Consider the following 22,005-nt stretch of genomic DNA (forward strand, 5'->3'; position numbering starts at 1 on the left):
TGAGCCCTTCGGTTTAGTGTAAAATGTTTTGTTTGTCTGGCGAGGGCTAATGATTATTTAATGCTTTTCTTTACCAGGCTATTCTTTGTAATCGAATATGTGAATGGAGGGGATCTAATGTTCCACATGCAGCGACAGAGAAAACTTCCGGAAGAGCATGCCAGGTATGAGGATGTGAACAGTCTATCAGTAACATGGTTCAGTGTTAATTAACAGTCTGAGCAGGGTTGGAATTGACTTCAAGCTGAATGACACCACAGGAACAGAAACACAAGTGAGGTCACTCACTGTTTCCTTTGTTCTTTCTACTGGCAGGTTTTACTCAGCAGAGATCAGTCTTGCCTTGAACTACCTCCATGAGCGTGGCATCATTTACAGGGATCTGAAGCTGGACAATGTTCTGCTGGAGTCAGAGGGACACATCAAACTCACTGATTATGGCATGTGTAAGGTACGTCTGAAGATGTTCATTGTCTCAGTTGATTATGTGCCATATTGCTTAAGCCATATCTGCTGACCAGAATATCTTTGTATATCATACAAACATTTGCCTTTTATTCATCAACCTCAAATATGGCTTTATCATTGAAACATTTGAGTAGCAGTAACTTTACATGGCCCTTTGCTCTAACATTAACCTAGATAAACACATCTCTTCCATCTTTATTTGACACTAACTCTAGCACTCTCTATTCTAATTCTATTTTATCTATCTGTCTTCTTTGAGTCTATTAGTCTTCTTTGTATCTATCTGACCCTCTGACACTAGCTTTCTTTTTTCTATTCATCTACTTGTTTTCTTAAAAAATAAAACACAAAAGTTTTTTTTTCTATTCTACTTGTTTTCTTTCATAAAAAAAACTAAAACCTTGCTACGTGTACTGCATTAGGCTAACCGATACTTGTCATAGTGCTTGCATATTGTTGCTCTTTTGTTGGTTTTGATTGCTTCTATTGTCCTCATTTGTAAGTCGCTTTGGATAAAAGCTTCTGCTAAATGACTAAATGTTAATGTAGATAAATGTGCTTTATTAGGTGCACTTTATCATATATGCAAGAGTTATGCAAGTGGAGTGTGGAAGTTACTTTTATTTATATACGCACACAATATCAACAAGATGTTGTGCTTTCATAAAATAAAGAGAACAAACTTTTCTGCCATCTCAGTCTTTGCATGCTGGTCTGCAGCGAAACTCGGCGTATAGGCTATAGGCTTTCCCAACACATGGTTATTACTTTCGCCGGTGTTTTACGGCAAGTTCTTTGAGCCTTTAATTTCTTCACTTTCAATTTGTATTATTTTAGTAAATATTATGTAAAATAATTTAATTGCAGAAATTATGCATATGTTATTTACTACCATTAATATTGTATATCTGATAGGAATCCCATCTATGTGGTCTCTAAAATATAGCCACTGGCTATCAAAAAAAAAATAATCGATCAGTAGTTTAGTATTGTGTGCCTGAGTGTTTCTTTGGTTTCAATATTCATCTTTTATGCAGGAGGGACTGAGACCAGGAGACACAACCAGCACTTTCTGTGGAACCCCCAATTACATTGCACCTGAGATTCTGAGAGGAGAAGACTACGGTATGCACCGTTCACACACAGACAAACCTCTTCACAAAGACTTTCAGTTGGCAACTATGTACGCTAATGCACAGTGCTTAATCCATTTATTGCTATTAGTGTCTGCTTTGTGACTTTCTGCCATTTGAGTTTATGTCAGTGCTAATCTTCCCATCTCAGAGGCTCAGGATGATACATGTGCATTTTTGTGTGTGCGTGTTTTCTTTAAAGGTTTTAGTGTGGACTGGTGGGCACTGGGCGTCCTGATGTTTGAGATGATGGCTGGGAGGTCACCCTTTGATATAGTCGGCAGCTCTGATAACCCTGACCAAAACACAGAAGATTATCTTTTCCAAGGTATGTGGCAACAAGCATACATGTTTCAAAAACTGTTTTCAATGTCTCTCAGTATATCCCATAAAAAAAATTCTCTTTCCCCTTTGCAGTAATTTTGGAGAAGCAGATCAGAATTCCCAGATCGTTATCGGTTAAAGCCGCTAGCGTGCTGAAGGGATTCCTCAACAAGGTAAAGCAGACCAGACAGATCAATTTTAATATCCTTATATCATATGGACCTGTTATAGGTCATAATCATTGCTCCCCACCTCTTTCGTACACTCTTAATCTCTCTACTCTTTGTTTTTCTGTTTTTGTCTCTTCGCTGTCTTGTTTCTTCTCACTGATTTCTTTTTCACTTTTTTTTTTTCTAGGAGCCAAAGGAACGCCTCGGATGTCACCCTCAGACAGGCTTTGCAGACATCATGGCCCATCCTTTTTTCCGAAATGTAGACTGGGATCTTGTGAGTCACCGCTATCTCTGTTTCCTTTATCTGACTTATTGGATGTTTTGACTCGAGCCCGCAATGGAAGCATGAGTCATTTGCTGTAGCCTGACGCTAGTGAAACTAAACAGAAGACTTACTGGAGCCTGAAGAACTATTTAGTGCTGTTTATGACCTTGAGTAACCATTCATTTGATTACTCATTCTTGTAATTTGACGTTAGCACTATTACCACTTCATATATCATTTCAGGAACGTCAGCCTTAAAAAGTAGTCAATATTTACACCTGTATTTTTTTCACACCTGCTGTTTTTTTTTTTTTTTTTCATATATAAATATTATACAATGTTGCCCACAGGTTTTTGTGAATCTTTAGGGTGTGGTCCTACATTATTATTAGTTTATTATCTTCATCATCAATAAGACAGTAATATACAGCATAAGGGTTTGAAAATTGTTTTTTTGTATACCATTCCTTTAATTTTTCCTGCATTTCCTGTTTCACATATTTTTACACATTCATTTTATGAATTCTTATCAAATACTCTAATAATCTAAATAATCTAGCAGATGAGAAGTGACCCTTTTGGTGCTACATGGTTGTATCATGACATGAACTACCATGTGTAAGGCCAGTGATTTAATGAAGGTGAAGTTTAGTCAAGTGTCAAATCATTGATTTTTCTGGTCTGAGGTTGTCACAGTGAACTGTATCATGTGTGAGGCAGGTTTAAATGATGTCAAACCAGCAGACGAGACTCAGACGAACACTGTGACCTCTTGTCCCTGTTTGGTCTGGGTAAACACACACACAAAGTGGCACTCAGGCAGTTTGAAGGGCTCAGATTACACTTTCTACTCAGACAGGATGCAGTGCCCGAGTTGGCCTGCAGGGGGAGCAGATCCTGACCTTGCAGTCCGGTTAGGTTTACAGCACAGAGAAGGACAAACTAATGGCAACACTGAACAAATCCTGTGAACAAAAACTGTTTTTACTGTATTTTTTATCTAAAAAATATAGCCTTGATGAGCATAAGACTTTTTTTTAATAGTGCTCTCTCTATTCTTTTAAAACCAATGCCATATGTAATTACTGGTTAGTATTTAGTATTTAATATGAGCACTGCCTGCTGAAGTGTGAGACTGCTTTATGACACATTCCTAGTCGTTAATTGACTCATGTTAACTGTATTTCAGATGGAGCAGAAGCAAGTGGTTCCGCCCTTCAAGCCCAACATCTCCGGCGAGTTTGGGTTGGATAACTTTGATGCCCAGTTCACCAATGAGCCCATTCAGCTCACGCCTGACGATGAGTGAGTGTCTGTTCATGTGTATCTGTCTGTGTCACGCCTCAAGCTTTCTGAATCAGACCTCAGGCACCATTAATCTGCTTCATCAAATTTATGACCCCTGATGACACATTATACAGGTTTCCCTTGTTTCCACATATCCCAGTTTTCCAGGAAGATGTTTTCCAGCCTGGGCTCTATTTGAAAGTGAGTTAAATGTGCCGTTGCAGTTAATACTGATTGATTGTGTCTTTGTCTCCCTCCCAGTGATGCTGTAAAGAAGATCGACCAGTCTGAGTTTGAGGGCTTTGAGTACATCAACCCTCTCCTGATGTCCGCGGAGGAGTGTGTGTGAACGGCCTGCCTGTTTCTATTACGTGCATATCATCGCTGCCTTTATTTGCATGGTCGCAAACAATCAGAAAGGAAACAACAACCTGACTTCATTTAGTTGGGACCAGATGAATCATTAACTTTGCCAAACCTCTTTCACTTTCTGCCATTTGTAACCACTAGTCCTTAAGTCTATTTTTTCTTGTTTATTTTTGTATCATGTAAATTGGCACTGATGAAATTTATCGGTGCCTTTGTGCGTGGAAATGCCAGTTATAGGTTACTGAACACTCTGCAAACTAAAGGAAACGAATGACTGTGATATGGTGTCTGATACATACTTTATTTGTATATATTAAAGAGAATCCATTGAGCATATAGCCATTTTTAAACTCTATACCACATGGGATATTCTTGAAGACTTTCTGATTATCTGTTCTGCCTCTCCTCAGAAAAAAAGTGTAGCGTAAGGAAGAAAAACTTTATACTTTGTTTTATTGTTATTTTTTATTTAAGAATACTGTCATCTTTATAGAATGTGCACAATGTATTGAATCAAGAAGATGTTTTATGATGATTGGGTATGTGGCCTCGCTTTAGATCAAAGTGGGTATCAAACTTGTAAGAATGGAGCAGGGAACACTAATGAACACTGTTGTAAATACTGACAAACTGTGAATGGAGAAGTTTTCTGTATAGAGAGGGGAAGGAGGGAGAAAATAGACGTGAAATACAACAGCTTTCTTTAACACAGGACCAAAATAAGACACTAAATGAGTATGTTCCTGTCAGTGCTCTCCATAGAGATGAGGAAAAAGTCTGTTTTTACTCTTCAACGGCTGCATGTGTAAAGTATTTGTCACTTTTTTCTTCTTTTATTTCTTGCTTTTTTGTGTTTAATGTGATGCGTTGCCTTTCTGGTTATGATATTCCATTTATATAATTTTTACACTGAGGATCAATGCACGTGAGTACGTTGTTTCTCGTTACAGTCACGGAAAAGCTTTTTTGTTGTTAATTTTGTCCCTTTGGGGGATTTCTAGTCATATCAGATGCATGATGTACTAAGGGGCCCTGGATTGTGTTTACCCTTCACAGCCCCATCAATGGCGCCCAGCTCTTCGGGTGGAGCGTGTTGAAAACTGATCGTGTCTGGATGCATTATTGTTTGTTTGTTTGTGTGTTACACTGAAAGGACCTTTGACAATAATGACCAAATGATGACATGAAACACCCTCTCTCATTCCACACCATGCACGTATCAACTCGCTTCTATTTTCACAGATGTTCACACTGGTTTTGAGCTGCAAGGAGCTCGTTAGCAACCCGGCGTTATAAATGATTGAATCTCTTAAAGCCCTCAATGCATTCCCAGAAAAAAGTAAACGATGTGCTAATATGCTTTAAAGAAACATCAGGGCGCTGAAGTGGACCTGTTTTTTTCTTTGGATGTTCTGTATATTAATATGCACAATGAAAAACACTATCAACTGACTGGAATAAATTGTACCACTTTTTTGTTAACACCTAATTAAAATATTTAAGGAAAACTCAAGATCTCTCAAGTGTCAAAGCAGTTTGTTTTGTTGTGATTAGACAAAATCTAGCTATTTGTAATGAATTTCCTGTGCAAAAAGTATTGCATATAATTAATAATTTATGCAATTTGATGAAACATCTGTTCAATAAAACAGAGAGAAGAGAGAACCTTTTTTTTAACAGCAGTATCACAAAGATTAAGAAAGTGAACATTTGTCATCTTGAGCTAGTTCATTATGTATACAGTATATCTTGTTTCATATTTAACATCAGTACCAATCTCACAAGTGACATAACATGCATTTGTAGACTAAATAAATGGAAGTTCCTACATCAATCACACCACTGCTGTAAATTCCTTTGGGCTTGAACCGTCTGCATCAATAATCTTTCTATCTGATATGTAAACATGATATTAAAAAATTTAACACGGTGATGTGAACCGGTGGCCTCCATGCATACATAATCTCACTTCAAAGTTTAAAGAATTGAAAGCCACTTCCTGTGATTTAAATAAACATGTATTACATGCCTGTGTGTGGAGCTGCACCTTGTTGGCCAGATGGTTGAGGACCACGCCTCACACGTCTGGCTTTGACAGTGCCGGTGGAACCACTCACCTTGTGTGACTTTGGTCATTACTGTAAATCCGTGAGGAACGATGAATGTGAATGTTTTTCTGCACCAGACTGTGCTCTGTGACATTGTCTCTGTGTCCTCTTCCTCACAAGAGCAGGGCACACAATTCCCTGTGGAAGGAAGAGCAGGGTTGCCCTCTAAAGAAGAGATGTGTGACCTTGTTTGATTAGTGGTGGAGAACAGATAGAGGTTCTGTTTTGTTTTAAAATAATGCTTTTGTATTACATATTGTATGTGTGATTCCATTTTTGTTAGAATTACCAACTCCAACGCTAAAACAATTGCTATAAATTTCACAAAAAATTATAAAGAAACACCAAATAACCAGTGTTAATTTAGGTTCATTGAGCTACAATTGCAGTTTTTATTCATATTTTAATTACTTTTTTATATATTTGTTCTGTTTTCTTTTAAATTTTAGTTAAAGTTTTAGTCATTTTGTAATTTATCATTTTATTTATTTTTTTAAAATATAGTATTTATAACTTTTTATTTTAGTTTTAGCAGTTTAGAACAAACACTAAATGAAAATAAGCAAGTAGATGAATTTGAACTAAAAGACTAAGTTAAAATACTTATGTGCTATTTACAACTTTGCAAAATAATTTTTACAGTGTATTTACTCAAAATACACCTGCCATTCTGAAACGTTCTTTAGAGAAGGAGAGCCAGGTGTGTTTCCTTTAGATCATCTCTTTAAACAACAACACCAAACTCCTTTTCAGAGTCTGCCTTGTAACAGTAGTGCTGGCGATAAGCGTTTGTTTGTCTTACTGTCTGATGATGCATTTCTATATAGATTTTCTCTGAAGCTACGTCCTCAGGGGGGTGCTTAGGGCTTAGTCCCATAGTCTGTAATGAAGACAGCTGCCTGACTAACTGTGTAGCCCATCAGCGCTTAATCTATTTTCCTGGCATTCTTTATCCTTCATTCTCCTGCACGCAAACAGCATTATGTCAAGCTTTAAATGAACTATCAGCTATTGGAGAGTAATTACCCATATTAAGTTTAAATTACTCCTCACAATACCGGGATGATGTTATTACCCTCTGGAAAAAAAATCAATGCGCTGTTTGGAGTTCAGGCACAGCACACTGTGTGTGTGTGGGTGCACCTGCTTTCATAATACATCTGCTGACCTTGCTATCTGCAGCGACTGGTGAAAACGCAGCTGAAATGGGCCTTGATCATTGGTGCATCAAACCTCACACAGACTGGTGATCTCATAAAAAATTAGTTTATACCCAACCAGCAAATGATGTCAGTCATGTTCAAATCACAGTGAGCAGGGATAAAAGTGGATTATTGACAAGTAACATTTTTTTCAAAGATTAAAAAAAAAAAAAAATATATATATATATATATATATATATATATAAAATATTTAAATATTATATTTAAATAAAATATACTTATATAATAAAAAATAGTATGTTTATCTAGTAGTATATAAGCATGTGTGTGTTATTATATATGTAATATCTACGTTTTAAAAATATATGTATTATAAAAGTGTTTTTCATGTTTTGGCGTTAAAATATTAAGAAAATGCTATTTATTAAAAAAAAGATTTTAGTGTTTATTTAGTAATATATATATATATATATATATACACACACACATATATATATATATATATATATATATATATATATATATACACTGTATATAAGAAAACGTTATTTATTTAAAAAGGGAATTTAGCATTTTTATCAAGTAAAAAAAAAATACTGTATATACACTAGACACACACACACACACACACACACACACAGTAATTAGTATTATAAATGTATATATTTTATGTATATATTTATTAAATAAAATGTCACTTACTTTACTGAAAATAAATAAATAAATTATGTTTATTTATTCCTGTTACACTATAATACTACTAAAATCCACAAGCATGCATGGTTCAGATCAGACTTCTGGTGTTTTGCATTTTCTGGCACACTTTTTAAATTCTTAAATGTTAGATTTTCCAAGGCAGGTGTCAATGTAACCTCTTGCTATTTTGTGTGAGTATTCAGTCTAAACAAAAACACAACACCTCTAAGCACATCAAAACTATTCAAATCTTCACAAACCCATCTTGCCTGAACATGACCTGGGTCAGTGTGGTGGAGAAGCCTTTAAAAGTGTTAATGCAGTTGGTGTTTGTGAATGGGCTGTTGAATTCAGGCCCTCATAGCTCTGCCTCTCCCATTTAACATTTAAATGACACCTAACAAATGGCTCACACAGAGATGGATATCGAACCAAAGGTGATCCCAGCACCCCATCATGACTTCATTGAAAAAAAGAAGAAGCCCTGGTGGAAGCCTGTGGCCCAAGCAAACTGCTGGATTGGCTCCAGGCCATTACTCAGCCACAGAGAATGTTCTATTACTTAATGTCCTTGGCAAAAGCCTCCACAACATTTGTACTAGCATAACAGTTACTCAAACCAATGTCCATAAACATGTCTGGGTGGCTTATAATTAGGTCAGTTCAGACATCATATCAGATAATGTTCTTTTTACGCTTCTACTTCTACAGTGAAAGATGAAAAATCTGTTGACATATATTTTCATTTTAAGTCTAAACTTTAAAAAAAATCAACAAAAAACATCTGAATTCAAATTAAATCAATATTAGATGAAAAATTTAAAATAAAAAGAATGATAAATGTTGCATCAGCAAATAAATGATAAGTTTAAGTGTATGTAAAAAAAATAAAAATAAAAATGAACTAAACTGACACAAAAATAGAAAACTAATAAAAAGCACAAATAAAAATGACAAAGCCAAAACATTACAAAAAAATAAAATAAAATGAAAACTGAAAATATAAAAATAAAACTAATTCAAAATATTAATGAAACATATTATAATAATATTATACAATAATAACACTGCCCCAGAAATGTTTTTATGTTAAGTCATTGCTCAAAAAAAAAAGTGTGATGTTTAAGATGAAATTAATTTAATTCAAAGGAAACATTTCAGATGATTCATTATTTGTGAAATATTTACAGACATCTGCTCATGCAGCCCTACACTATTCATCATAAATCATGCTAAATCATTGCTTTCTGAGGAAATGGCTGCAACGACATTTTAATTTCCATTCACTCCTTTCTGGAACCACAAACTTATTAAAATTTAGTATACGATTCCCCCATGATAGGCCAAAAGAATGTCCCTGAATCCGATGTAGATAAAAACCACTCTTATTTAACACTAAGAATCTCCAGCGAACACATCTGCTGCTTCAGTATGAAAATACACTGAGCTAGAGAAGAGACAGGACAGCTATAATCAAGACATGTACGTCATAAAAATATTTATTTTTCAAATGGAACAGTTTTTTTTAATCATTTAGACAAAATGTGTCTGCATATGTGTTTTCTCTTGAGTATCATATTTGGTACAGGCTTTTATTCCTCATTTAAGTCTATAGTTGGGCTAACCAAGACTTGTCATAGCACTTGCATATTATTGCACCTTTGATTGCTCATTTGTACATCGCTTTGGATAAAAGCGTCTGCTGAATGACTAAATGTAAATGTATTACAAACTGTATTATAAACAGATGTCTCTAAAAGCTTTAAATTATACCTTTATACCTGAAGTCTTGCAAGTCTGAACTTCACAAGACATTGGGGGAGGGCGGTAGACAGACAGACATCCGCCGTGACGCTCGCGCTGTCTGAAGTGCTTTGAGTCTGTGCGCGTGCTGTTGACGGTCAGACTGAGAGAGACAGCGGACCAGGAGCGATCATCCTGAGGCAAGTACACTGCGTTCATTTGCTAAAGGTTCAGCAGATTCTCTGATTGTCTTTAAATCGTTTTGAATGGTTATGTGATGTTCTTCGAGCTCGGAACGGGATTTGTAGCGTTAGCTCGGTTAGCGCGTGCTAAAGGGTTTAAATGTTCTAGCCGCGCTGCTAAAGCTGTCTGTACGAACGAGCCAGCTTTTAGATGTAAAACCGGTTTAGGTGCTGTTATTAAGTCATTGTAATCTGGTTAAATGTAGCGTGTGAATCGGTGGGATATGTGTTTTGATGTGCCATTTAAAAGGGACGTTTATATTCACATTGCTTAATGTTCATATTTAAGAGACCCATATCGTCGTGCTCGGATGATCTGGCCTTTGATTTAAAACCTCAACATTATGTGTAGTATTTTTAATATTAAAAAGGAAAAAAAGACAGAAACGCATTTGGGGCGATAGCTATTTAACATTCTTTGAGGGTCAGGTGTCAGTCTAACGTTAAATGGCTTGGCAAATGATTCACTGCCGTGTAAAGTCACGGAAATGGGATTCAAATCCAAGCTTTCGATGTCGTTTTGACATATTTGGGATTTATTATATGCGGTCGGTTTTTCTGTAGTTATGTTGAGGGTCTCCCGGTCGCGCGGATGGGGAATGTCACACCGCGGGCGCCCAGCGCAGCTGTGCCCGAAGAACGAGATGGGAGAGACGGATAGAGGCGGGGACAGAGCCGCGGTGCCCTTGCGGGGTAAAAAGATCGACACTGTCGCTCAGGGTTAAAAATAGACAGCATTTTGTCAGTGTTTCTGGAAAATGGTTAATTTACGAGGAAACGAAACGACTGCGGTCAGGGTCAGTCTATCCGAGCTGTCACACACATTTGGTAAAGCGTAACCAGGGCAAACATGTCGTTTTATTTCGAGGAACTTGTGTTTTGGTACCGTGTTAAATGTGGCCAGTATGCTCTTGCTCGTGTGCGTCGTTTAACATTCGTGGACGAGGCGCATGTTGTGAATAACCAATTAAACGCGTTTCGTGCTGAAACCTCACTGGCATGCGCTGATTTTGGGGCTGTGATCTCTCATTTTGTCTTCATATTCATGCTCGGAAATTCCGTTTCCGTCAGTGTCAGTCAGGCTTTTGCGAACAATTATTCAGTCAGCTTTTCCTCTATTATAGATGGCGCGTGTGATTTGATATTTTCATAGATGTGGTGGTTATGTACAGTTGTTACATTTTATCTCAAGCTTGCTGTGGTTGGACAGGACTAAATTGCTGCTTGCTGTTGGTTATCTGTGTGTTAAACCGATGTTATTAGTGCATTGACTCATTTAACGCGTTGACGGTTTCGGCATGTTGTCAGTAGAGAAAAGCAGCGCACTAAACCACCGAGAAACTGTCCTTGTATCGATTGGTCTCAAATTAGATGATCCTGATGAGGTGAAAATGTTTCTGTCGTCTAGATTAGCACTGTGCCCAACACAAAAACTGTTCTGGATGCTTTTTATTGCCCTGACAGCATATACTTTTCATGCGCTTTTTTGTGTGGCTTCACACTCTGATTCGTTGTTTTTCTAAATTTGTATAAGCCGTTTAGTGCTATATGTTTTTAACAATTGAAACTTTATTATTTTTTATTTCTTTCACAGGAAGCTCATCAGATCATTAATTCTGTCACCATTATGCATGTAGCTGGACGTAAAATGATTTGCAACCTTTAACACAGTGAGGAAAGAAAGACCATCTCAAAGGTGTTGTGTTTGAAGAACAGCTGAATATTTTCCACCCGAGAAAGACCAATCACCCGTGTACGGACATGGCCAGCCCTCAGACGAGTCTGAAAACCCCTTTCAAAGACCTGACTTCATTCAAAGGCAACATGAAGCAGCTGTACAGGGAGCGACTGGAGGATGCACCCATTAAAAAGCGGGTAATGGCGGAGATGCACCTGAAACGACGTAGCCTGGAGAGCATCCTCAAGCCCCCGAAGGTCAAGAAGGAGCGTGAGGAACATGGCAGCTCAGAAATGGACATTGAGGAAAGAGAGTTCCACGTCATCGGGGCTTCCAAGGCTTTAGATCTCAGCGCCGGCCTCAAGCACACTCTGGCACAATTCACGCTGAGCAGCCAGAGCTCTCTGGGAGGTCCTGCTGCCTTCTCAGCAAAGTCTGCACAGGAGTGCGCTTCTCCTGCTGGCATGGCTCCCCTACCGTCTCCCCCAGTCCTCGGAGGCGGCCCGCTCTTGGTTCCCTGCGACAGCTCCACAGAGCTCACCCATTCTCTGCTCGAAGGAGAGTCCATCTCCTGCTTTGTTGTAGGTGGCGAGAAGCGTCTTTGTCTGCCCCAGGTACTCAATTCGGTGCTGCGAGATTTCTCTCTGCAGCAGATCAACGCTGTCTGTGATGAACTTTACGTTTACTGTTCCCGATGCGATGCCGAGCAGCTGCACATCCTCAAAGTGCTGGGCATCCTCCCTTTCAATGCACCTTCCTGTGGCCTGATCACCCTAACTGATGCCCAACGCCTCTGCAATGCCCTGCTCCGCCCAGGTGCTGCCCTCTCGGCCGACCCCAACTGCAAACTGCCAGGCCAAGGCCTGCTGAAGGAGAGCGAAGCAAGTTTCCAGGTTGAGCACCAGTGTCTGGGCAAGTGCCAAGGCCTGTTCGTGCCCCAATTCTACATTCAGCCGGATGCTCCTTGTATTCAGTGCATGGAATGCCAGCTGCTGTTTTCCCCACAGAACTTTGTAATGCACTCACACAAGTCCCCCGACAAGAGGACCTGCCACTGGGGTTTCGATTCAGCCAAGTGGCCCTGCTACCTACAGCTGGGTCGCAAGCATGAGGGCACGCTTGAGGAGCCGCAACTCAGACAGCTCCTGGATGAGATGAAGGAGAAGTTTCACTACCAGCTAAAGAGGACTCTGGACAAAGTAAGTGTCTTTTCCTTCCATGTTTGCTAGTGCGCTAAGGTCAAGTTTTGCAAGTGGATTTGCACGTGTGTGACCAGATGGTAATGTGTGATAGTCTACAGAGGAGACTGTTTGCTATTGTCTGGGTCAGGCTGCAGTTGTTTTGATAAACTAGTGTTGACCCAATTTTATGAGGTGGCACGAGGCAGGTGGGGATGTATGGCAAGAGGGAGGGAATTCCAGTTGGTCTGGCTGAAGTGGAAGTACATTATCCTCCCAGTTCAGAAGAGGGTCATCTTTGGGGGCTGCATGGACATAGACATCCTTAAATTTACATCTTTAATTTTCGCAGCAAAGTCTAGTATTTTTACTGTGTAGTGGCATTGTCATGTTTAATAATGTCATGTTTTTTGTTAGTTTTAGTAATTTTTTTATGAATGTTATGTTTTATGAATGTTCTTGAATGTTCAAGGCTTTCAGTGTGAGCTGCTTCCATTTATTTTAGCTGTATGAAAACAGTTTGATGTAACTTGTATTTGATATATTATTTTAATTTATTATCATAGTTACACACTGGTTTCTAGCCAAATAAGTTTAATGTTCACTTCACTTTGTTATTCCAATTATTTCCCTATAGTGGCTAATAAATCAGAAGCATTGCAAATTCACAGAAAAATAGCTTAATTCCATGTAAAAAAAATAAGGTTTTATTTGTGTCATCTGTTGAAATTGTCCCTTTTTAATAGGGAAATTTGTAATGAAATCATTGTAGTGGGAAAAGCCCGCATTGCATAAAGTCAGAACACTGGAGATTCTTCCACTTTCATGATGTGACCTTTGAAACAAAACTCCACAAACTGTACTAGTGCACTAGAAACTATAGAAAGGTCATCCTAGTGGGGGAAAAAAGGTCTGGATCGTTTCACTCCCATTGACAAGCCATGTCTCATGACCCCCTTGACCAAGCCCAAGCCCAAGCTTTTTTTGTTGTTCATGCTCATGTTAGACAAAGATCAACCCCCTGTTGATGCTGTCAGAGTTTTTTTTTTCAAATGCAAGTGGCAGCAGTTAATGGTTTATCAGTGTGGTAACGTTCCAGTAGACACAATTATTTTTAGCTTAGAGGCGATGTGAGCGAATGAGTGCGTTCTAAGTGAGGAAGAAAAGCCCCGGTCTCTCCTGTGTGCTTATGCAAGTGTGCCAGGAAATAACGTCTGGTGTCTCGTCTAGCACCCAAACCACATTCCTCCTTCCGCCCTCCCTCCCTCCCCCCAACACACACAGTTCATGTGACTAAAACAGATCTTGAGTCTGTCAGTCATACAGTCACATCTGCTGCACAGACTGACCTAACCCTGACACACAAACAGCCAGTAACACTGTAACACTCAGCTCACTTATGCTTAACGCACACTAATGAAATTGATTCACACGCACACGCTAAATGCCCCCAGGGATCGTCTCTGTTCTGCTCGGCTGAGGGTGAGATATCAAACTCCCAGAAATACGAGCGAGTCAGTGACACCTTCTCTTTACACGTTAACTGTCGAGTTCCTGACACATCCCTGTCTGGCAGCGTCTTGCACCTGCCCTGACGCTTTGCACGATCCTTCTGTTTCTTTTGTGATTTTTCTTGGCTGCCCTGTTATTTTTCAATTAATTTTATAATTTAATTTTAAGCTTTAAGGAGTTTTCCAGGTTATAGTTTTAAATGTTCTAAAACAATGGGTTTTACACCATTAAACTATGATAAATGTGACAGTCCTATTTTGTTAATTTATATTGTTTAAAAATTAGCATATTTTACTCTCTAATTTTCCACTGTTTTCCACTGCGGTTTGAAAACACACATATAGGAAATTCAAATATATATTTATCTACTATTATAATATTTATTAACATTTTGAATCTGTGTTTATTTGTATATTTTCAGTTTTCACATTTTAAGTTGTAGTTTACATTTTAGTAGTTTTGTTTTGTGCTTTAGTTTTTTAATATGTCTACAGTATTTAGCTTTTATTTTTATTTCAGTTTTAGTTTTGATGATTTTCATTTAATAATAATAATTTAGCTACTAAAACTGAAATAAAAAATATATTGAAGCTAAATGTATTAAAATTATGAAATAAAAATTATTAAAATGATCAAAGCTAAAATTGAAATAATATTTTTTTATTTTAATTTCATAATATTTTTTTTATTTTATTTCAGCTTTATTTGTATTATTGGAAATGATTTCTAACAAATATAGATGTAGTTTCAGTTAACAGTAACAACACTGATTAGGAGTGAAGCAGTGTCAAAGAAACAGGTGCTTACAGTTTTGTGTTAAACGGCTTTTGAAGGAACTGTAAACAGACATATGTGCGTGCGTGAAAGGTCATTACTCAGACGCTGAGCTTACACGGGTTGTGCCGATATAGAACAGCAACACATGCGCACTCATCTACTGGCTTCGCTACGTTACGTGCATGTGTGTCTGTACGGGAAGCAGGGCAGACAGGCTCATCAGTTTACTGGGTGAAATGTTCACTCTAAACATCTGTGATGCTGGAGTGCCAGAACAAGTGACTCAGAGTTTCCACAGGTGGCCATGTGGATGTTGGTGACGATCAGACCCTCACCGCCAGACTTCTGCACACGGCACTTCAGCTTGTTCAGAACCAGCCCTCTTCCCCTTCATCAAGGACACTGGCTGTGTTTCAAAACCTAGTGAGCTGTCTGCCTAGACAGAATATTCTAGCAAGCCTGTGATCTAAACTATAGAGATAATACTCATTTATTTTTTATTAATGTTTTCCAAAGCATTAATAAAAGTCTTAGTGAAACTACAAAACTGTTCATTTTTGTGTGCCAAAATTAATAATATACAAAAAAAAATTAAAAACTGAAAAAATTAACAAGTAGAATTTAACATGAATAATCAAATGAACAGTTTAAATTTATTTATTTTTTTACACACAGCTGCCGTTCCAGGTCTTCTAGAGAGAATTCTAAAGAACTTTTGAGTTTGTGTATGTCTGTATTTGTGTCTGTTGCCTAGGCACTGTATCCGGTTAGTGTGTCTACAGAGCAAGTTGTTAAAGCTCATGGCTAGATGGGGACCGCCTGACCAGAGACTGTCAGAACACAAATATTTTTGGACTCCACACCCAAGTTTAGATTTATCTGATGTTAGATTTTCCTTCTAAAATTAAAATGTTGTGGCCTAATGGTTAGCATGCATGCATCAAGAGTACAATGAGCCATGCAGCTCATTTTGTTGATGCAAGTTTGAGTCATTTAGGCTTGTGACATTACCTGATCGGTTACTCCTCATAATTTCCCGTTTCATTACATTTTTCTAACCGTGCCACTTGGGTCTCTTAGATAGGTAGTGTTTGTTTGTTTGTATGATTGTATGACGGTGAAAGACAGGCAGCAGTGATGCTTGAGGCTTGGTGGGCAGACGTGTCTGGCAGACAGATGGAGTCCTGTCGATCTCCCACAGAGGCTGAGACAGCGGCTGCGGTGCAGACACCAGACAGCTGCCTCTCTCTTTTCCTCTCTCTCTCTCTGTTTGTGTCTCTCTATCTTCCCATTTGTAATTGTGAAATCAGTGACTTCATGCACCACAGGCACGGAGACCAATTCTCCCCTATCTCGCTCTCTTATTTCCACTTTCTGTATTTCTTTCCTTCCTTTTTCAATCTATGAGAGAAAAACTGTAATTTTCCTGTCTGACTGTTTTGTTCTCTCGTCCTGTACCTTGACCACAAACCTCATCTGTGACGTACCTTGTGACTTTTTTTTTTTTCTCTCTCTCTCTCTCTCTCTCTCTCTCTCTCTCTCTCTCTGTTTTTTTCCTCTGGTTTTGCTTCCTCTTTCAGCCACAGTCCTTCTTTTTGCATTGCTGTTTCCATTTAGTCACGTGTCTATCATTTATCATGCTATAGTTAGTTCCGGTCCTCTAATTTGATTGGATATATGCAGTGTTTTCAGGCCCTTTATTTTTCTTTTTTTTTTATAAAAGCCTCACACCATGTCCTAACTACAGATGACGTGACAAATACGATCAAATGTGATGGGACACCACAATGCGACAGACTAAATCAAATATCACAGTCAATCAAAAGCGCGTGTGGGTGGGCTCTCTCTGGAAGCACACTGCACTCGCAACAAAATGGATAAGTTTATGATCTAATTCATAAATATTAAACCTTTTTAACATTATTAAATGTACATACTGAGTGACTGATACCATCTTTATGTATTACACTTGTTGGTTCGCATTGATTTCACAGTTTTAACGTATAGGCCTATCTTTGCTTTAATTTATATTTTATAAGGTAATATAAAATGATATTTGAACTCATATTAGACGCATTTAACTTTGAATAAAGCACATAATCACCTGAGTTTATCTACTGTCATATTAAATACTACTGTTTTATGGGATGTGATGGTTGTATTTCTGAGCTTAAGACAAATTTTTCTCAGGGACAATAAAGTGCGCCTTAACCTTAATATAGTTTCTATGTTGTTGTTCCAGTCGTGATGTCGTGGAAATAGAAACCATTTCTAAAATAGAAGTTTTCGCCATCGTGGCTAGTTAGGACAAAAACTCTGATTAACATGGAAAAGATACCTTTTATCACGTGTCGCAGCGTCTTGTGTAGTTAGGACACGGTGTTAGAATGCTTCACTATGTGATTCACTCAGGCTGTAAACTTGTGCATTGCTTGGTTGCTGCTTCTGCAACAAATTTGGCTAATTTTGGAGGACACGTTAACAAAATGGCTGTATTGTGTCTAAAATGTAAAGTACTCAACTTGTTCATAGGTTTACTTATGTGTTATTTCTTCACCATTTGCATAGGCAACAGTAGTGAACAAATGCGCACGCGCACACACACACACACACACACACACACACCCGGAGCAGTGGGCAGCCATGCTGCAGCGCCCGGGGAGCAGTTGGGGGTTCGGTGCCTTGCTCAAGGGCACCTCAGTCGTGGTATTGAGGGTGGAGAGAGCGCTGGACATTCACTCCCCTCACCTACAATCCCTGCCGGCTGGGGACTCGAAACCCGCAACCTTTCGATTACGAGTCCGACTCTCTAACCATTAGGCCACGACTTCCCCTTGCTGCTTCTATTCTCATTCTCTCCACCTCAGTTCCGCAGCACTAAGGTGGGCTCACATTTGCAAAATTTTGCAGGCAAAAAAGGTCCATTGTGTATCACCAATAGTGTAGCGATGCATGAAGCGCTGCTCACACAGAAGAGCTTTTAAACCATTGCAGCTTTCTGTTCTGGTCAGTGTGGTGAATTTCTTTTGACCAACTTGAACACAAGTGAAATGGTAGTGGGAAACTTTTCCACCCACATGCAAAACTCCTGATTGCACAGATTCCTGTTGAAATTTCACCTGGTAAATTTCAGTGGTAAATGTGACAACACCTTCAGAGATTACAAAGGGTTGTTCTGCTTTATATTTTCTGTCTGATCTCTCCAAACATGGCATTTTCAGCAATCTGCAGAGCAAGACATTATATCTTGGGAACTTTATCTTCATGCCGCCTGTGTTTGGTGAGAGACAGAAGGGTAATGAAAGGTCAGAGGTGGTGGAGGCTCAGGGTTTTGTCTGTTTGATCGAGGGTGTTGAGCTCAGGGTTTGCTCCAGTGTAAATATCAGAGACTCCAGTGGATGCAACTCAGCCCCTCAAAATAAGCAGCTGAATGACCTAATCAGTCTCTGTTTACATAAGGGGAACGGAGGGCAGTGAGTGTGTGTTTATGGGGGAGAGAGAGCGATTGAGGAGAACTATTGATCTGGCTGGAGTAGATGAATTCAGTCAGACAGTAATTGTGTGTATAGAAGAGAGAGAGAGAGACAGGCTGAAGAAGAGTGAGATTGATTTACACAATGTCCTAACCAGGGCTAATTTTTTTGCCTTTAATAAAAACACTAAATGATAAAAATCACTGCTAATCAGCTTATTTTTCAAAATGTAATTTTATTATGTCCAGTCTGGTCAGCAGGATGCATTGTCAGACTAGTTGTGTTAAAAAAAAAAAAGTAGTTTTCTCGCACACATGCAAACACAAATAAATGTCAAAAAAATGTTAATTCATACAAACGTGCGAGTTGCTGACAAATGCACATTTACTTGAATGGATAAACAAAAAAATAGATAGGTGTGCACACCCATTGGCCATAGACGTGATGAGAGATGGTTAGATAAAGTGTGGTTAATGAAAAAAGAGGAGAAAGATATCAAGATGTATGGTTCAGCTCAGGACATGCTGCGGTAGCCGGCTTCAGCAACTTTTACTCTTTCCTTCTGCTCTATTCATGGTGAAGCATTCACCTTCATCGAGATTCTTGGCAGTCCATGTGCTCAGGCGGTCACACATTCCAAGCTTCGTTCATTTATTTCCAACTGTTTGTCCTCATGCACAAACAAATCACTAACTAACCCCAAAGCCCCCCAAAAAAGCACACACTCTGTGATTTGGCAATCTGTCCTATTTATATAAAGCCCAGAGTTCCTGTTGGCCGTTAAGACAACATACTCCTCCCTGTTGGCTCAACATTCGGATGCTGTGGGCAGATTGGGGGCCCTGCTCTTTGTGCTCAACCTGGGAACATTGTTGTACCGCTCTTTCGTCAAGCAAAATCTACCCCAAATTCGTCAAGACATGCTCAACTATTCAGCCAGGTGGTTCAACTGCCATGGAGAGCTTTGGTGTCACTTTTTAGTTAGAGAAATCTCATGCGTTTTAAAGACAAGAGCAGTGCCTGCTGTTGATGGTATTTAGTGTCATATTAGCACTTTATGAATTTATTTTATGGCTACTGCATTGGAACAAGCTCCAAAAAAAAAAAAAGCAAAATACTGGATGAAGCAGTAAAAATGTTGATTATACTGTACAATGAATTTCTTTGCATTTATGCACTTGGCAGATGCTTTTATCAAAAAATTACAAAAATGACATTGAAACTATATATTTTGTCATGTATTCCTATGGGAATCAATCCCATGACCTTGGCATTGCTAACACCATGATCTATAGGAATGCATTTGTTACTAAAAATTATAGGAAAAATTAATTTAAATAACCATTTGTCCCTTAATTTGTGCATGAAATGATGTCAAAATGATCATATTAATAGTATGCATTAGTCTTGTCTTTTAGTTATTGCATTTTACATTTTAGTTTGCATTCCCTGGGAATCGATACTATGAGCTTGGCATTGCTAGCTCCATGCTCTATTTTATGAGCTACAAGAATGCATTCATTACAGCAAAGTATATATACAAAAAAAATATAATAAATATATTATTTATATATGCAATATGCTATTTATGTGGTGCATGGAGTTCCAGCTTATGTAGACCATTCCCTTTTATCGTTCTTTAATATTAGGTCCATAGTCCAGTAGTTTACATAAGGCAGACTTTTAACATCTCTTGATATCTTCAAAAGACTATTGATTTAAATTATTTGTTCCATTTCATTCCTGCTGACCACCAAAGACATATATAGATATAATGTGTAATCTAATATTTTCCCCCTCTCTTTTTCTGCTTCCTCTCTGACTGCTATAGATCTACTATAACTTTATCTGATGATACACTCCTTTTCTCTGCTCTTTGCAAAATCAGCAGTGTTCGTCTTCCTCTAACGGGGACAAACTAGGAGTTCGTTCTCAAGTCCTAATGGGGACACGAGCGGAGTCAGTGTCCCTCTGCTCCAGATAAGACCGTCTGACTGTGCTGGTTAGTGATTCATCTTAATGTCCCATTGCAAAACATTGAGAATGCTGCAATTATGTGCTCACACTGTGGTTGGACACACTTTTGATGGAATGCAGTGCAGAAGCCATGGTTGTCTGGCTTCATCAGGGAAGTTACCAAAAATGGGTCATGAAGATGCTTCCTGCAGTTACCCTCATCTGTGCTTGTGAGGCACTTTTTCATATGAAACTGCTGTTTTCGACCCCCGGTTCACCACAATCTCATTAGACTGCATATTTTCCTCCTATTACTGCAGTGCTCTTGTTTCCTAACGCCAAGCTCATCCCAAAGGAAGATGTGTCGTTCTGCAGACGGCTCCGAAGACGCACGCACAACGCCACCGGCTTGTGATTAATGTGCCGGTAAGCTACATACGGCATACATTACCTGTGCTGTAAATCTGTCTTTCTTTCTCCTCCCACTTGAGCCTATATATCCCAAAGCATCAGAAAACGTGAGTTAGGGGCTGGCTGGCGTACGTTCCCCTCCCCTCTCATCTCTTCCCTCCTCTCCCTGCGGAGGCTCTAAACGTAGACTCGGTCTGCTCTCCTGGCTCTATGAGGACAGTCTGTTCCAAGCTTGCGTCAAGCTGGGGGACTCCTCAACCCGAACAACAGCACCAGCCTGCACATTCATGTCTCTCTGGAGAGCAGCACACATTAGAGTCTGAACACATTTAACTTTCTGGCACAGGCAAAACAAAAGACATTTGTATTACATGTCATTGATTTGAATGACTGTCCATCTGTCCAGTAATTATTGATCACTAATGCAAGACATCATCCCTCTCCCAGAAAGAAGTCCCGCGTGTCTGACATACATCAGTCCCTATTTATGTCTCGTCTCAGCACGTTTCAGCTCTTTAATGTGATGGCAGACTTGGGAATCGAATAGTCATGATTTTTTTTCATTCAAAATGTCTGCAAGTTTTCTATTACAGGCTGCTGTCATGAAGCATCAGTTTGAAGAAATTTTTCTGCAGGCACTTATAATGGAAATTAATAGAACCAGTTTTTTGAGTCTGTAAGAAAAGAAATATGAAAGTTAAAATTTTATGAGCATTTGCATCAACTGCTGTGTTAAAACTTCTGTATTACTTTAGCTGTAAAGGTGTTTAAATTATTTTACAGTTGTTTTAGGTTTTGCATTATCATGGCTGTACACAGAAGAGGTTAGTAAGCGATTTATCACACTAAAATCATGTTTTAAATGGCACAGACATTTAAAGGCAACTCTATCACCCCCTTGAGTACCGAGGGTTGTAATGGAAGAACCACATATTCGCAAGGGTTTGGCTAAGCATTTGCATCAGTATTTGAGTGCTTGAATAGAGAGTATGATTATAACTTTAAAGTATTTTCACATTTCAAATAAATGCTGTTCTTTTGAATCCTGA

General features: G+C 38.7%; 2 protein-coding genes across 3 annotated transcripts in view; both read left to right on the forward strand.

Annotated features, from left to right (window-relative positions):
* LOC306845683 (protein kinase C iota type) overlaps positions 1–5,858 on the forward strand; it is a 30,211-nt gene extending 24,353 nt beyond the window's left edge. Inside the window, exons 11-18 of the mRNA XM_079378621.1 lie at positions 78–164; positions 316–451; positions 1,506–1,593; positions 1,804–1,929; positions 2,019–2,098; positions 2,283–2,372; positions 3,553–3,668; positions 3,912–5,858. Coding sequence (XP_079234747.1) covers positions 78–164; positions 316–451; positions 1,506–1,593; positions 1,804–1,929; positions 2,019–2,098; positions 2,283–2,372; positions 3,553–3,668; positions 3,912–3,999 — 811 coding nt within the window. The 3' untranslated portion in view covers positions 4,000–5,858. The remainder of the gene's footprint in view (positions 1–77; positions 165–315; positions 452–1,505; positions 1,594–1,803; positions 1,930–2,018; positions 2,099–2,282; positions 2,373–3,552; positions 3,669–3,911) is intronic.
* A 3,994-nt stretch (positions 5,859–9,852) lies between these two features.
* LOC306845682 (ski-like protein) overlaps positions 9,853–22,005 on the forward strand; it is a 28,179-nt gene continuing 16,026 nt past the window's right edge. Inside the window, exons 1-2 of one of the 2 annotated variants that reach the window (XM_079378620.1) lie at positions 9,853–9,929; positions 11,566–12,848. In XM_079378620.1, coding sequence (XP_079234746.1) covers positions 11,733–12,848 — 1,116 coding nt within the window. In that variant the 5' untranslated portion in view covers positions 9,853–9,929; positions 11,566–11,732. The remainder of the gene's footprint in view (positions 9,930–11,565; positions 12,849–22,005) is intronic. The other variant, XM_079378619.1, reaches the window with a different exon arrangement.

This window comes from Barbus barbus, assembly GCF_936440315.1.
Source record: "Barbus barbus genome assembly, chromosome: 26".
Lineage (NCBI taxonomy): Eukaryota > Metazoa > Chordata > Actinopteri > Cypriniformes > Cyprinidae > Barbus > Barbus barbus.